The sequence below is a fragment of the Staurois parvus genome, unplaced genomic scaffold, assembly GCF_062004578.1.
Source record: "Staurois parvus isolate SC_StPar_1 unplaced genomic scaffold, SC_StPar_1.0 ptg000757l, whole genome shotgun sequence".
NCBI classification, from domain to species: Eukaryota; Metazoa; Chordata; class Amphibia; order Anura; family Ranidae; genus Staurois; species Staurois parvus.
In genome coordinates this window covers 842,986-860,808 of record NW_028318553.1, presented here as the reverse complement: position 1 = coordinate 860,808, position 17,823 = coordinate 842,986, and the positions used below count along the sequence as shown (strand labels likewise).

The 17,823-nt window shown below is 44.5% G+C and overlaps 1 protein-coding gene across 1 annotated transcript in view; it reads left to right on the top strand.

Annotated features, from left to right (window-relative positions):
• Positions 1 to 17,823, top strand: part of CPNE9 (copine family member 9) — a 513,553-nt gene that overhangs the window by 87,301 nt on the left and 408,429 nt on the right. The window contains exons 3-4 of the mRNA XM_089654338.1: positions 993 to 1,033; positions 2,825 to 2,871. Coding sequence (XP_089510464.1) covers positions 993 to 1,033; positions 2,825 to 2,871 — 88 coding nt within the window. The remainder of the gene's footprint in view (positions 1 to 992; positions 1,034 to 2,824; positions 2,872 to 17,823) is intronic.

The window sequence follows — 17,823 nt, the reverse complement described above, 5'->3', positions numbered from 1 at the left end:
ACTCAGTTTATGACACCCAAGAGAATATGTTCAGCCCTTCTCTGGAGATCTGTGTTCTCCCTCCAGATTCTCCAGCCCAGAGCTGGAGAATCGGAGGGACCGAAATCTAAGCAGAGGTAATTTACCTCTGCTTAGTAAACTGATCTTTTACTGTAATCTCGCGAGATTATAGTAAAATCAGCCGTTTTCCAGCGTTTGTAGACCGTTCTCCCTTCGTTTGGAGAACTGATCTACATATGCTTCATAAACGGCATTCACAGGAGAACTGTGTTCTCCTGAGAATGCCGGAGCACTGAGCAGCGATCTATTACTGCTGGTTCATAAACGGATACCATAGTCCGTATTCTTAAGTATGGAGTTGAAGAAGTGGGGCAATTGTTTATAACACATGAATTCCCCATTTGGTAGTTTATGTAATACCTGAAGTTGTGATAAGTTTTAATTTGTGCATTTTAAGTGAAGAATAAATCACAGTAAGGACTTGCAAGAACCACCAAGAAAATCGGTGGAGGTTGTCTAGGGTTTGTCAAAGGACAAAAGATTAGACTAAGCAAATGGAGATGTGGTGAGATAAAACCCACAGAGTATCAGATTCCCAGACAGATAATGTGTGCACCAAGATTGGGTTGAGAGGTTGGGGAGGTAAGAGAGGAGGGATTTCGATAAAGGAGGAAAGGCACGTTGGGTGGAAGAGTCCGTAGTTGTATGAGTTGGATTAGTGGGGCTGTTTGAGCGACTTCATAATGAGTAATGTTGGGTACTCTTAGCTTAGTTTGGGATTATAAAGGGCATTCCTATTAAGCCAGGGTTTAATAAAGCCCCATATAAATTTCAATATCTGTTACTGAAAGGATCCAAGCATATGGGAAGGAATAGTGCTGGGTAGGACATGGAAGGTATCTGCTTTTTCTTACACAATTTGTCTTCTTTCCTGTGTCTTTCTCTCTTTTTTCTGCCTCTTACCATTATGTTCTTTATCTCTTTCTTTACAGGAGTTTGCTGGATATGGACACATTTTCCAAGTCTGACCCAGGTTAGTGCTAACAGTGTCATTGATCGCTATGTGAACTATTGGAAGTAATAGATTTCCATTTAAACAGTTGTCAATGTAAGTGAGCACATTCCAGTGGCACGCAGATTGTAGGCCTTGGGTCTCCTTTGCAGTAAATGTAACATTTATTGAGATTACATTACAAGTGCATAATTGTAGAGTGCAAACAAAAAGTGCAAAAAGAGACATCTACGCGTGTTTTGAGGCCTCGGTGGGGCCATCTTTGTCACCTTGCGAAAAGGGTCCACTGAAACCCCCGAACCATCAGTGTCTCTTTTTGCACTTTCTTCCAAAGGTTTGCACTTTGTGTTTACACTTGTACACTTTAAAACAGAGACTCAATAAATTGCATTGTTGAGGTATACCCATAGGGAATTAAACAGAAATCTACCCAACCAAGTCGCAGAAAGAAATAAAAACTAAAATTTTACAGCACAACACCATCCAAAAACAACGAGATAATAATGAATGGTCCACTAAAAGATAAAATAAAAAGTAGCTTTTCTTGCAATATGCGCAGTTAGTCCAGAGTTATCCTCAGCAGTATTTCTTTTCTGCAACATGATGTCCTCGGCCTTATAGGCAGCATCATTCAACCAACCTCTTTTGAGCCCAGATTGTCCTGTACTTGCCCACCAGCCTGTGATTGGACAGTGACTGGAGAAGCAGCACAGTGATGAGCTCATCTCTCTGTCACTCTACCCTCTCCTTCTATCAACGTGTTTCTTGTCAACACTTTAACTAATTGGCTCTTGTGCTGCTTCTTCCTTTCACACTCCTGCTCTTTTGTAACTGTAGGAGACTGATACCCAAGCCAAATTCAGGTATTAAAGTGCATTTGGTGATGTATTAATGATTACCTAGATTACCTAGGGCCTGGTAAAAAAAAAAAAATAACAGAAAAGGGGGAATATACATGTGTATTAAAATGCAGGAAGGCTCTGGATGGAGTTGGGTGTCACTTTGGGGGGATGGGGTTTCTGGTGGGGGCTGGGGTACCCTGCAGCAGACTTGGTGGTGGTGGTGGTGGCCTTGTAGGAGATGAGGTTTCTTGGGGCAACTGTAGGAGTTGAGATCTCTGGAGGGGTTGGGGGCTTTGTAATAGGCACTGGGGGAAACTTAAGGGCACTGCAGGGACTCAGGTGCTCTGAGGGAGTTTGGCAAGCACTGTAGGGGGATGGGAGTTCTGGAAAGGGTTAGGGGACTCAGTGGTGGTGGCCTTGTAAGGGATTTGGTTAGGGGACTCAGCTGCAGACATGGTGGAGGTGGCCTTGTAGGGTAAGAGGTTTCTAGGGACAACTGTGGGAGTTAAGGTCACTGAAGGAGGTTGGGGGTTTTCATGAGTACTGTGGGAGACTTAATGGGAACTGCAGGGATTGAGGTGTTCTGATGGAGGTTGGGGACCAACGTGGGGCACTTTTGGAAGTTGGGGCACTATGAAGGGCTGGTAGCTCTGCAGCAAGCTAGGGAGCATTGCAGGTGGCTTGGGGACACTGTGTGGGCTGAGGGATTATTGGAGGCCCTGGAGGGACTGTGAGAGGTTGAGAGGAACTGTAATAGGTTAAAGGATCTGCAGCCGGCTGGAGGCCGGGGAGGAGGGTGGCTGTGGCCCAGCAGAGGGTCATGGCTTGCTGGTTGAGAACCACTGGCCTAGAGTTTGGTTTTAACCCTTCCCCACTCAATCCAATACTAAGAAAAGGCTAACATTTTTACTTGTGTTAGGTTTTCAAGGTATTTCTGGACTTTCAGTGACATTTTCCTTGTCTCTTGCAGTGGTGGTCCTGTATATACAAGGGGTCGGCAACAAAGAATGGACAGAAGTAAGTAAATATTCTATCGCTTTTCCCAAAATGTGATTTAATGCTGCGGAAAGAACATCTTGTACGGCCGGTCACTGATCCAGTTTGGCTCGCTTTGGGCACATGCTGAAATTTCATCACGTAACTTTATTTATAAACTGTCAGCCATGTGTGAAGCACATTACAAGATTACACGGGGAACTGAAGCAGCGCAATACAGAAGGAGATTGCACTTATTGGTTTATGTGTCCCTTTCATGGGATATAGATGAAAATAGATACCGTATACCGTACGTGCCTGGCATCATGTCTGTGATGAGCAGCATTGCGCTCCAGCCCAGCCTTTTAGGGGTTTTCTGCTTTTCATGTGATTACAATGAACATTTAAAGAAAACCAGTCCCGATTATTGGGTTTATGCAAGAATTTCAATATTTGCTGTTAGTGATCCTGTAACCGCCGGCACCAGTAATGGATTTGTACAGGGTACAGATATGGCCGGCCACTCCTGGCCACGGCTGTTGGCGCTTAAAGTTTGCACAGAGGGAGTTTCTCTGCCAGAGGCCATCTATGAGAATGAGCCCTTTATTATTATTATACAGTATTTATATAGCGCCAAAGGGTTTGCTCAGCGCTGTACAATAGCAAGGGGGATAGTACATGAGACAAGACAGTAACAATACAATACACGAGGGGTTCGAGGGCCCTGCTCTTTCCAGCTTACAATCTAGGAGGGAGGGGAAAGTGGTACAGGAGGAAATGGCTGTGGGGGATGGAGTGGTGGGAGTAGTGGAGGAGGTCAGTTGTTAGATGAGGGTGGGGTAGGCTTCCCTGAAGAGGTGGGTTTTCAGGGTGCGCCTGAAGGTGAGGTGGGTAGGTGACAGTCTGATGGATTTGGGTAGGGAGTTCCAGAGGATGGGGGAAGTCCTGGAGAAGTCCTGAAATCGGGCGTGGGAGGAGGAGACCAGGGAGCTAGAGAGTAGAAGGTCCTGTGAGGAGCGAAGGGCACGGGTAGGGTGGTATTTGGGTATCAGGTCAGTTAGGTAGTTTGGGGCGGCGTTGTGAATGGCTTTGTAGGTCAGAGTTAGCAGTTTGAATTTGATGCGTTGGGCAATCGGGAGCTAGTGAAGGGATTGGCAGAGGGGGGTGGCGGATGTGGAGCGGTTGGTGAGGTGGATGAGTCTAGCCGCTGAGTTCAGGATAGACTGGAGTGGGGATAGCGTTTGTTTGGGTAGGCCGGTGAGAAGGGAGTTGCAGTAGTCCAGGCGTGAGATGATGGGGGAGTGTACGAGTTGTTTAGTAGTGTCTGGGGTGAGGAATGTATCTTGGAGATGTTGCGGAGGTGGAGCCTGCATGACCTTGATAGTAATTGGACGTGAGGCTGGAAGGAAAGGTTTGAGTCCAGGGTGACACCCAGGACTTTGGCATGTAGGGTGGGAGTGATGGTGGCGTTGTTAGTAGTGATGGAGAGGATGGCAGGGGGCGCGGGCTGGGAGGAAGACCAGGAGCGCGGTTTTGGACAGGTTTAATTTGAGGAAGTAGAGCGACATCCAGTCTGATATGTCGTTCAGGAGGTGGGCGATGCGGGTGAAGAGTGAGGGGGTGAGGTGGGGGGTGGAGAGGTAAATTTGGGTGTCGTCGGCATAGAGGTGGTAATTGAAGCCATGGGAGTGTATTAGTTTGCCAAGGGAGAAGGTGTAGATGGAGAAGGACAGAGCCTTGGGGGACTCCGAAAGAGAGGGGGAGAGAGGGGGAGGTGGCAGTGTTATAGGTGACACTGAAGGAGCGTTGGGATAGATAGGAGGAGAGCCAGGAGAGAGCGGAGTCTCTGATGCCAAGGGAGTGCAGTTTAGTAAGGAGGAGGGGGTGGTCAGCTGTGTCGAAGGCTGCAGAGAGGTCAAGGAGCAGGAGGACTGAGTAATGGCCATTAGCTTTGGCGGTTAGCAGGTCATTAGTGATTTTAAGTAGGGCGGTTTCGGTGGAGTGTAGGGGACGGAAGCCAGACCGTAGTGGATCGAGGATGTTATTGTCAGTGAGGTGGGAGCTTAGGCGATTGTAGGCCAGGCGCTCAAGGAGCTTGGAGGTGAATGGTAGCAGGGAGATGGGTCTAAGGTTGTTCAGGTTGGTGGGGTCCAGGGAGGATTTTTTGAGTATAGGGGTGATGTGTGCGTGCTTTAGAGGGGAGGGGAAAGTGCCAGTGGAGAGGGAGAGATTGAAGATGTGGGTGAGGGAGAGAATGATGGAGGAGGGGGGGGGGTGACTGGAGGAGCTGTGATGGGATAGGGTCCAGGGGGCAGGTGGTGAGGCGGGCTTCAGTGAAGACCTTAGAGACCTCCTCAGTGGTAGAAGGGCTGAAGGAGCAGAGCGTTGGGGAGGTGATAGTGTGCGGGGCGTTATTATAAAATTCCCCCTTCTTTGTTCTTCCTGAACCAGAATATAAATTGGCTTTTAAGATTTTGGATTTTCCATTGAAGGAGGAGCATCTCCAAAGCTTGCTTGTGTTAAGGTAGCCCATTGCCCATGCCCTAACATGCCTAAATTCGCTCACGACCCTGTTTTCCTAACATGGTATTCTGCGGTATTCTGCGGTGTGCTACATAACAGATGCGTTGGCTTACAGATGGTTCACACCATAGACATTCAGTCTGGATTGTTCCGGAAGCCTTTCTGCATACACATTTTTGATGCATTTTGTGTATTTTTGATGCGTTTTAATGCATTCCAGTACAGTTCAGTGCAGAAAAATGCAGCATGTTCTACTTTTTTTTCTGGAACTGGAACACACTGGAACTGACCAAACTGGTGTGAACTGTGCCATTGGAAACCATATAACCTACTATCCATGTGTTTTTGATGCAGAATAAAACGCACTGGACTGCATGTGGTGTGAACTGCCCTTTAGTGCGTTGGAGTACCTTTCAGATTTAATGCCATGCTATGTGTATAACTGCAATTCAGAGGTGTGGATGGACCTTTAGCCCCAGTTCACATATATGCAGCCGTGTTTTGCATGGGCACGAGAGCCCATTCATTTGGCGTTTGGGCAGCAGTCAATGGTTAGCACTTCCGTCTGGCAGTACTAGGGTCGTTGGTTCGAATCCCAACCATGGCACCACCTGCCTGGAGTTTGCATGTTCTCCCTGTGCCTGCATGGGTTTTCTCTGGTTTCCTCCCACACTCCAAAGACATGCTGGTAGGTTAATTGGCTCCTGCCTAAATTGGCCCTAGTATGTGTATGTATGAATGTGAGTTAGGGACCTTAGATTGTACACCCCTTGAGGGTTAGGGACTGATGTGAATGTACAATATATATGTAAAGTGCTGTGTAAATTGATGGCGCTATATAAGTACCTGAAATAATAATAAATAAATTTGAATGGACTCTTGTGCCCGTGACACACAGGGAAGAAGTCCCTGCACTTCTTCTGAAAATACAGCCCGCACGGGAACCTTGGTTCCAAGTATGGTTGAGTTTTTCAGTGCGGGCGGCGTGCCATTAGAAATAATGGCACCCGCCTGCGGGTCCACATTTCTCTGTGCAGGTGGTGCGGCTGCACGGATTTTCGTGCAGATCCATAGCAGCACCGCCCGCATAGATGTGAACCTAGCCTGAGGGCAGGTTTTCGCTTCCTGTGAGGCATAATGCCACATTTGGCAAGTGTCAGTTCTGGATGGCGTTGCCTTATACTTTTAAAGCGCAGAGCATGCTTTCCTTTGTCAGTGTGACATTTTATTAATTTCTATGCACCTCAGCTTAAACATACACTATATTGCCATAAGTATGGGGCCTCCGGCCTTTACACGCACATGAACTTTAATGGCATCCCAGTCTTAGTCCGTAGGGTTCAATATTGGGTTGGCTCGCCCTTTGCAGCTATAACAGCTTCAACTCTTCTGGGAAGGCCGTCCACAAGGTTTAGGAGGGTGTCTATGGGAAGGTTGGACCATTCTTCCAGAAGCACATTTGTGAGGTCAGGCACTGATGTCGGGGGAGGAGGCCTGGCTCACAGTCTCTGCTCTAATTCATCCCAAAGGTGTTCTATAGGGTTGAGGTCAGGACTCTGTGCAGGCCAGTCAAGTTCCTCCACCCCAAACTTGCTCCTCCATGTCTTTATGGACCTTGCTTTGTGCACTGGTGTGCAGTCATGTTGGAACATGAAGGGGCCATCCCCAAACCCTTCCCACAAAGTTGGGAGCATGAAATTGTCCAAAATGTCTTGGTATGCTGACACCTTAAGAGTTACCTTCACTGGAACTAGGGGGCCAAGCCCAACCCCTAAAAAATAACACCACCCCATAATCCCCCTCCACCAAACTTTACACTTGGCACAATGCAGTCAGACAAGTACCGTTCTCCTGGCAACCGCCAAACTCAGGCACGTCCATTGGATTGCCAGACAGAGAAGCATGATTAGTCACTCTAGAGAACACGTCTCCACTGCTCTAAAGTCCAGTGGCGGCATGCTTTACACCATTGCATTGCACTTGGTGATGTAAGGCTTGAATGCAGCTGCTCAGCCATGTAAACCCATTCCATGAAGTTCTCTACATACTGTTGTTGTGCTAATCTGAAGGCCACATGAAGTTTGGAGGTCTTTAGCTATTGACTCTGCAGACAGTTGGTGACTTCCGCGCACTGTGCGCTTCAGCATGCACTGACCCCACTCTGTCTGTACTTGGCCTACCACTTGGTGGCTGAGTTGCTGTTGTTCCCAGTTGCTTCCACTTTGTTATAATCCCACTAACAGTTGAGCGTGGAATATTTAGTAGCCAGGAAATGTCACGGATGGACTTATTGCACAGGTGACAACCTATCACGGGACCACGCTTGGAGTCACTGAGCTCCTGAGAGCGACCCATTCTTTCACCAATGTTTGTAGAAGCAGTCTGCATGCCTAGGGGATGATTGTATACACCTGTGACCATGGAGGTGATTGGAACACCTGAATCCAATGATTTAGAGGGGGGGACCAATACTTTTGACAATATAGTGTAGCTGTGAAAAAATGCAAACGTATTACAGACACCACGGCTCACCCGAAGGTGCGTTTACAGCGGAACTAATCCTAAGGTTAGGTTCACACCTAAGCAGGTTGTGTTTGAGATATTTCTGCATTGCGTTTTTGCACTTACGTTTTTGACGCGTTTTTAATGTTTTTTTCCTTTTTTTTCTAATTTTTTACAGTTTTTTGTTGCTATGCAGATTTAAAATTCAAAATGCATCAAAAACGTGGCACAAACGCAGCAAAAACACAATACATGCTTTTCTGCAGCGTTCCCATTGGTCTATAGAACCAAAAATGCAATGTTTTGTGATACAAAAAAGTCCCTGGCCCTTTCCAAAAAACTAACTGGGTGAAAACGCGGAGATGTGATTGTGTCCCATAGGAAATCACAGGGGCAGACTGACCATTCGAGCACTCGGGCACTGCCCGAGGGCCCGGGGTCAGTAGGGGGCTCCATGAAATGCCCCTGGTATCTTTTTTATAGGCTTTTTTGAGTTTGGGCAAGGACACAGGGGCCCCATGATCCCCTATTGCCCGGGGGCCCCATGAGTTGTCAGTCCGCCCCTGGGAAATCATGTTAAATGGACTGCTGTGTGTTTCTGGAAAACGCTGCGGAAAACGCTTAGGTGTGACCATAGACTTAGTGTAAACAGGATGCATAGAAAACAGTTGATTTCTGAGTGCCTATGCGGAGATCTGCGCTTTTTTAGCTCGGCGCAACACTTTTCAGACGCATATGACAGGTGGTAGGGGGGTGCTATGTCACTGCCTGTTTTAACCCCTAAAATCCTGCACTACCACACTGCAACCACATGCACGTGGTTGTGGCACAAGCCCCATGCAGTTGGCGGGGAAAATCGTTTCTGCCGTAATGCCAAGCAGCTCAGCTGCAGCATGTGTACACCCCCCCATTTTAAATGAGAGTGATTGGGTGGTAAAAACACAACTCAATCCCCTATTTTTACCACCCCTCAACTGCAAATGTAAATTATTCTACCCTTATTCTGTTTAGCAAATCCCTAGTTTTCTTTCCTCCTGAACCGGACTGTATATATTCTTCAAAGATTGTGGATTTTTCATAGAACAAGGAGCATCTGCAAAGCTCGGAATGCTGTGATGAAATGGCCTCTTCCCGAACTTGGGGGAATGTGTCATGTGAAAGGTGCCAGGTCTTTTCACAAGTAATTACCCGCTGAGCAGGATTGTGCACGGTCTGGTGAACATTCATCTGAAGGTGCCTGGCTGTCGGTTGGGCTTGACATCCCTTCAAGGAAGAAGACATAAGAATTCATATCTCTATTAAAGAAGAAAACACAAAACATTCTAATCTTTTTCAAGATTCACGATAAAGTTTCAGGTGCGTTTGCAGGATCCGGGAGCTGAAGAGGTTAAACTAAGCTAAAAATGCACTTCCCTTAGTAAATGAGGTGAAGCGGTGCTGATTTCAACCGTCCAATCATGTGCGAGCAAATATCCAGTTTTTCTTGCATGGTGGGTAGTCACCAAACGGCATAAGGATTCTAGACTTCCGGTAAATTGTATGGAAGGCTCTGCACCAACGCGTTTCATCATAACAGACGTCATCCGGGGCAGGGATTGAGATACATATGTTCCTTTAGGCTCCATTCACACCGATGTGTTTTTTAGTGCTTTTTGCAGAAACACACTAAAGTCCATTTAACATGGTTTCCTATGGAACACGTTCACATCTATGCTTTTTTGAGTTGCTGCGTTTCTGGAAGGGGTCAGGGACTTTTTAAAAGGCAAAAAGCTGCATTTTTGTTACAAAAGAGTTCAATGGAGAAGCTGCTGAAACGCATTTTTGTTGCATTTTGCGTTTTGCATTTTTATTCTGCCCAGCAACAAAAAAAATTCCACTTTAACAAAAAAAAAGGGTGATAAAAACGCCTCAAAAACGTGTCAAAAACCTGTGTAGAAAAACGCAAAACAAATTGCGAAAAACACTGGAAAATAGACAAAAAGCAAGCTGCAGAGGTGTGAATGGAGCCTTAAAAAGCAGTTCTGCAACCTGGTGGAGTTGTCCTGCTCATAGCGGTAACGTGTTTCAAAGCGGAGCTTCTTCTTCAGACCTGATTGGCCAACAGAGAACCAGAGTGGAACGCAAATGGCACCGGGGTGGATGTGACGTCAGCGTAGGAACATGATGATGTAGGTGTGTGGTAACATGTTTCAAAGTGGAGCTACTTCAGACCTGATTGGCCAACAGAGAACCAGAGTGGATTACAAATGGCACCAGGGTGGATGTGACGTCAGTGTAGGAACGTGATGACGTAGGTGGGCGGTAACGCGTTTCAAAGTGGAGCTTTTTCTTCAGACCTGATTGGCCAACAGAGAACCAGAGTGGAATACAAATGGCACCGGGGTGGATGTGACGTCAGCGTAGGAACGTGATGACGTAAGTGGGCGGTAACGCGTTTCAAAGCAGAGCTTCTTCTTCAGACATGATTGGCAAACAGAGGTGGCCATCTATATAGGGGATGTCAGGGGTGGGGACGACAACGAGGGACGTGGCTAAACTAAAAGGAAGCTCTCTACACACTGTTGTTGTGCTAATCTGAAGGCCACACCAAGTTTGGAGGTCTTTTTTATTATTTAAATATTTATTAATCATTTTCACAGAAATAACAATAGAAAAATAAGAATAGACAATTACATCTCAAACATCATAAATATACAATTATTTCTTATTTCTTCCTTTACCCCCCTCTTAAAACCTTAGCCCCTCCCCCCCCTCCACTCTGCAATTCCTTGTCTTGTATCTAAAGCAAGCATAACCTTCCCAGTTGTTTCTCTATGACGTTCTACTTATCACTTTCTCATACTTGTTACAAAGTTTTCCCATTTTTCCCATTTCGCGAGATATAATTCCATCTTATCTTCCTGAATATAATATGTCTTCTCCCTCTCCTTAGTCCAGTTTACTCTCTCTATCCACTCTTCCTCTTTCGGTATTTCTTTTTTCTTCCAATACTTAGGGATCAGGTTTTTTGCTGCGTTCAAGTAATACCCCAAACCTAATTTCTTATATTTACTAACTGATAGCTCTGAACTGTGTAACAGGCACATCCCAGGATCTAACCCGATGTTCATTTCAGTGATGTTCTCTATTAAGTATATTATTTTTTTCCAGAATATTTGAATCATTGGACATTCCCACCAAATGTGATAAACTGTCCCCACTTCCCCACACTCTCGCCAACACCGCTGTGATCTCTCCACATTTATCTTACCCTCCAAACTCGGAACAATGTGCCATCTTGTCAAACATTTATAATTTAATTCCACATCTCTCAAGCTTACATTTTCGTGAACTAATCTATTTATTTTTTTCTGTTTTCCTTCATCTAATACCACCCCCATATCTCTTTCCCAATTCACAATGTGCAATGGTTTAGTGTTTGTGTGCAACTCTGTGAGAATTCCATATACTTTAGCTATTCCATGTTTCCCATCACCCCGTGCATCTAACAACCTTTCAAACAAATTCCAATCCTTTTTGGGTCTCAGGGGTTTTGGGAGATTTCCCCAGAAACATTTTAATTGATAATAACGCCACTCATCTAACCTAGTGAAGATGTTTCCCTTTTCCTTTTCCAACTCTTTAAAGGTCTTCAATTTCCCATTCCCCATTATATCTCTGAGTTGGACATCCTCCTTCATAAACCATCTACCTGTTATCTCTTCTCTACCTGGTGTAAAATATTCTGTATTTCTTAGTGGCATAAGTATAGAGTTAAATTCCCATTTCATATTTTTGTGTATTTTATCCCATTCCCTTAATACGTTTACAGTGTACAAACTCAAATCCTCCCTTAATCCTCTATATTGTGTCGGTAGCCATATTATTCTATTCAAATTAGTTCCACTAAGTGTATTCTCAATTTTTACCCAACTCTTCCTTTCTAAATTGAATGTCCAATCAAAGATTCTCCCTAATATTACTGCTTTATAATATCTCTTTATATCTGGAACTCCCAAACCTCCCTTTTTATCTCTACTTAATATTTCGTGGGACACCCTTGGTTTTTTCTTCCTCCAAATATATCCCGTTATCATTCTTTTTATTACTTTGAAAAAGGCTTCCGGGAGTTTAATTGGTATCATTTGGAATCTATATAAAATTTTTGGTACGATTATCATTTTTACCCGGTTTATACGTCCTATCCACGATGGGGTTCCCCTCTCTAATGCATTTAATTCGCCCTTTACTTCATTTAGTAATGAAATATAGTTTAGTTTATACAAGGTTTTATACGACGCGATAAGCCTTACTCCCAAGTATTTTATATCTCTTTCTTTCCAAATAAAGGGAAATTCTTCTTGTATTTTCTCTTGTTCACTCTTTGGGATATTTATGTTTAAGATCTCCGTTTTTGTTGGATTAATTTTTAAATTTGATAATTCTCCGTATTCCTTCAGCAGCTTCATTAGGTTTGGGAGTGTTATCCTGGGATTCCCCACATAAAACAGCAGGTCGTCAGCAAAAGCTGCCACTTTATGTTCTACACTTCCTATCTGGATTCCCCTTATATCTCCATTTTTCCTTATTGTTGATAAGAGAGGCTCTATCGACAAAACATATAATAAGGGGGACAAAGGGCAGCCCTGTCTTGTTCCATTTGACATCCCGATGGGCTCTGTTTTTTCCCCATTTACTATTACCACTGCTGAGGGTTTACTGTACAGTTTTCCAATCCATTTCCTCATTCTACCTCCAATTCCCAGGGCTTCTAAGGTGTCCATCATGAAGCCCCAGTCTACTCTATCGAAGGCCTTTTCTGCGTCAACTGAAAGGGCCACTACCGGTACCTCCCCCTTTTTACCTCTCTGTATCAGCATCAGGGATCTCAACCCATTGTCCCTGCCCTCTCTTCCCGGGACAAAGCCCACCTGGTCTCCATGTATCCATTCAGGCATAAACTCCTTCAACCTGTTCGCTAGGACTTTTGCATATATCTTAGTGTCTAAATTCAACAGTGAAATGGGCCTGTAACTCGAGCACTGTGAGGAGTCTTTCCCTTCTTTATGTAACAGAACTACATGAGCCTGTAAAGATTCTCCCCTCATGTCCATCTCCCCTCCCAGGGCATTCATATATTTTTCTAATTTGGGATTTAATATTTCGCTAAATTTTTTATAGTACCCTGCTGTATACCCATCTGGTCCTGGGCTCTTCCCCATCTCTATATTTTTTACTACTACCTTTATCTCTTCTTGTGTGATCTCTGCTTCTAGGGAATTTAGTTGATCCTCTTTTATTTTTGGTAATCCCGCATTTTTTAAATAAATCTTCCTTTTTTCCTTTTTTTCCTCTTCCCTATTATTTATTTCCTCGTTTGGGATAATATTATACAGCTTCCTATAATAATCCACAAATATCTTTGCAATCTCTTTATTTGAGTGGACCAATTCTCCCTTAGGGCTCTTTATTTTGTCTATATAATTCCTATTTTTTTTTTTCCTTAAGGATCTCATTAGATATTTTCCTGGCCTATTTCCCCATTTATAGTTTTCACTTAATACTTTGTTATACACTCTCCTTCTCTCCTCTTCCATCAGAGTTTCCAGTTCCTCTTTCTTTTTTATTATCTTCTGCTTAATTTCTTTTACCATTCTATTTTTATGAATCTGTTCTAACTCCAATATATCCTTTAAGAGTCCACTGATTTTTTCTCTTCTTTCTCTTTTTTTTCTTGCCCCTAATGCAATCAGAATTCCTCTTATATATGACTTTTGAGATTCCCATACTGTTGCCTTAGACACATTCTCTGTCTCATTCTCTCTAAAGAATCTCTCAATTTCTTTCCCAATCCTTTGTACAGTATCCTTGTCCCTGAGAAGTGCCTCGTTCAGCCTCCAACCTACCCCTTCTGTTTTCCTCTTTCCCCATCCCATCCTCAATACGACCGGGGCATGGTCCGAGAGCGTCATTACTCCTATATCTGCTTTAACCATTGAATCTATAAAGTGGTGTTCTATTAATACATAGTCCAACCTTGAATACATCTGATGTGCATTAGAGAAGAATGTATAATTTCTATCATTCATATGCAAGATTCTCCATGCATCTACCAATTGGCATTCATGGATCACCTTCTTTAATAGTCTCAAAGATCTACTCCCCTCTCGCTGCACGTCAGAAGTTGTATCACTTTGTGGATCCATACAAAAATTAAAATCTCCCGCCACTATTATACAACCCTCTTTAAAATCCATCAACTTTTTTAACACACCCTTCAAGTACTCCTCTGGTTTTTTATTTGGGCAATAAATATTAGCTACTGTACACTCCACCTCTTGTATTTTACCCTTCAAAAACAAATATCTCCCCTCTGGGTCCACTTTTCTGTCCTTCAGTTCAAATCTTATATTTTTTTTGAACCCTATTGCCACTCCTTTAGCTCTCTTAATCGGGGAATCTGCATAATACCATGTTGGGTACTCTCTAGATTTCAACCTCACCTTAGATTCTATCTCGAGATGTGTCTCCTGCAAAAAAACCACTGAAACTGCTTGGTGATGTAATTCCTTAAATAATCTAAATCTTTTCCCAGGACAATTCAACCCCTTCACATTATAAGTAATAATTTGTAAATCTTCCATCCTTTTTATATCCTTTTTTTTTTTTTTCCCTTCTAACTGGAGATCTCATAACTATCCTCTTTCTCTTTACGCTTGCTTTTCATACCTCTCTCTATCCTGCAGATTGTTGCCCTTATTATCCATTTCCCTCCCACCCTTACCTCCCCCCAACCCCCCCCTCTCCCTCTCCCTCCCCCCTGCCATCTCCTCCCCCCCCCCTCCCTCCCACCTCCCCACCCCCCCCAGGCCTCCTATGCCTTTGGATCATATTCCACTTTTGATCCCTCTATAGGGGTTCGACTCTACCCATGACCGCTTACCGTCCCCCCCTCCTCCCCCATATCCCCTTATCTATTGATTCTCTATTTCCTCTTTTAACCAGCTGCCACTTTCCTGTCCCACAAATATCCAACTCTCCCTCCTCCCCTTCCCAACCAGATATCACTTGTCTCTGCAGTCCAAATTTGTCACAAAATTCTTCCATATCCTCCGAGAATCTTAAGATAGCTGTTGTTCCATCCCTCCACCCAATTAAGCTTAAGTCACGGCCCCATCTGTATTTCACTCCTTGTTTTTTCATCGCTTCCAATAGGGGTTTCAGTGCTCTCTTCATTCTCAGAGTTTCTGCTGTCAAATCTGCAAAAATTTGGATATTTTTCCCACCATATGTAATATTTGATCTTCCTTTGATCTTTTTCCATATCTCTTCTCTATCTCCATAGTTGTGAAATTTAACAATTATGTCTCTTGGTTTTTCTACCCCATTTCCTTGTTGGTACTTCCCAATCCTGTATACTTCATCCAGTTTAAGCATCTCCTCATCCGATTTATCCATTATAAAGTTCAAGATTTTACCAGATAGCTCTTTTAGATCTTCCCCCTGTGTCAATTCCGGTACTCCTCTTACTCTGATATTATTTCTCCTTTCTCTATTTTCTTGTTCTTCCATCCTATAAAGCAATCTCTTATGTTCTGTTCTATCTTCAATTATCCATTTCTCTAGTTTTGGGATAGTCTGAGCTTGAGCTTGTACCTTCTCCTCCATTTCCTCCACCCTAGTTAGTAATTGTCCCAGATCTTCCCGAATCATCCCCATCTCTTGCTTTATTGAATTTTCCAAACCTTTAAACATCTCCGCCATTTCTTTTTTATTAGGTAATTGCATATCTCTTTCCAGCTCTCTTGGTTCCATACCTTCCATATGACTATTGTAAACTGGGCCCAGGGAAAGTCTTGGGCTGTTATCCAGACTTACTTCCGATTCACTTTTTTCACTTATTCCCTGGGTTCTTTCTGGGGTAACATTTCCTTGTGACACATACTTCTTAATCATACCCGTTTGGGTGTTCTTAGACCCACTCCCTTTGATATTTTTACCTTTCATGCTGTAGTTTGGGAATTTTTAACTCTTGTTTCCTGAAACTCCTGATCTTTTACTCCTCCAATCTTCAGACCTGTCCTAGGAATCCCCTATTTCTTTTATTTTCTGGTTGAGTATTTAAGTCACAGTCCTTTTTCCAGGCACCTCACAATCTAGTGCAGGAACTCAGAATATATAAAAGTCTAATATACAAAACCAATGTATATGCAGTGTAAAAGAGGACCTGCAGGAAAAACCCACGGTCCTCACTCACCCACCGCGTTGGAACTTCACTTCAGAAACAGTCCTCCTCTGTGTTTAAATCCACTTGTCTCCTCTTGAAGGGATTCCTAGGGGTCTCTCGTAGTTCATGTAGCTTATCCTCCCTTTACATTACAGGCCCCCTTCGATTAGAGCTAATATGCAAGTTAATAGTTAAATAGAGAAAGGAGTAGAGTGGGGGTTAGGATGTTTAGCCGTTTTAAAGGAATGAGCATGATATTATATACTTGTGGAGCTGTAGAATTAGAACTGATATGGAGATGATATGGGAATGATGTGGAATTAGGGTGGAGTTAGGTTGGATGTAGGAGGCAAGGAGATGATATATTTATATATTTATATGAATGTTATTTCTATTGTGGGGACAGTATGTCCTTTACCCTCAGCCGTTTCACCCACTTGCTGAGATGCCGGGCATTCCCTCTCTTTCTCGGGGCTCCCAGAGCTCCTCACGTGTCGGAGTCAGTGTCGGAGTCAGTGTCAGCGACTCTCCAGTGTCCCAGCTGACTCACTGACGTCTCCCTGGCAACCCTGTTCCTCCTCCGAAGCCGCCGCCGCAAGACGCCAGACACCAGCTGAGGCCACGAGGCGTCTCTCTCCCGGCTCTCCCCCAGTTCCAGGCCAACCGGTCGTCTCCCAGGCAACCCCGCTCCTCTTCAGCAGCCGCTGTAGAAGGGTAGAAGGGAAGACCCCGAGGTGTCTCTCACACAGCACCCTCCCGATACTCCGCAGGCTCCGACCGTCCCCGGGACTCCGCCGGCTCTCTCCGACTCTCTCCTGCAGGTGAGTCACTGCATTCAGTACAGCTGGTCCCTCTGACGAGGCTTCATAGGTAGGTAAGCGGGGGGGAAGGCTCACGGAGAGTGCTAAGCTACACTCTCTCCCGTGCCGCCATGTTCAGGCTCCACCCCTTTCCCGGCTCGTCCTTTTGGATAATTGCACATGAAGTTTGGAGGTCTTTAGCTATTGACTCTGCAGACAGTTGGTGACTTCTGCGCACTGTGCACTTCAGCATGCGCTGACCCCGCTCTGTCATGTGACGTAGCCTACCACTTGGTGACTGAGTTGCTGGTGTTCCCAGTTGCTTCCACTTTGTTATAATAGCACTAACAGCTGATGGTGGAATATTTATTAGCCAGGAAATGTCATGGATGGACTTATTGCACAGGTGACAACCTATCACGGGACCACGCTTGGAGTCACTGAGCTCCTGACAGCGACCCATTCTTTCACCAATGTTTGTAGAAGCAGTCTGCATGCCAAGGTGATGATTGTATACACCTGTGGCCATGGAGGTGATTGGAACATCTGAATCCAATGATTGGAGGGCGGGGACAATACTTTTGGCAATATAGTGTACATGAGGAGGTGTTCTGTACTCCAGCAGGGAAGAACTGGGCAGGGATGAGTGAGGACATTTCTGAAAGACCAGCAGGTAACTTTCTGTACTCTCTGTGTCTATGGGGAAGAGTTCACGTCTTGCAGAGATGTATGACGTTTTTTTTTACTTTAGTTTACCAGATAGAAACTTTAAACAAAATCCAGTACATATCCCAGAGCTATAGATTCCTGGAAATATAATGAGCTTTGCTCCCTGTGCAGTCTTTCTGTGTAATCCAGGGATCACAACATGAAACTGGGGCACGTTTATTATGCAGGATATGTGAACGATGAAATTCCTCCGCTTTCCACATCAAATTTCTCAACTGTGAGGCAGTTTTATCC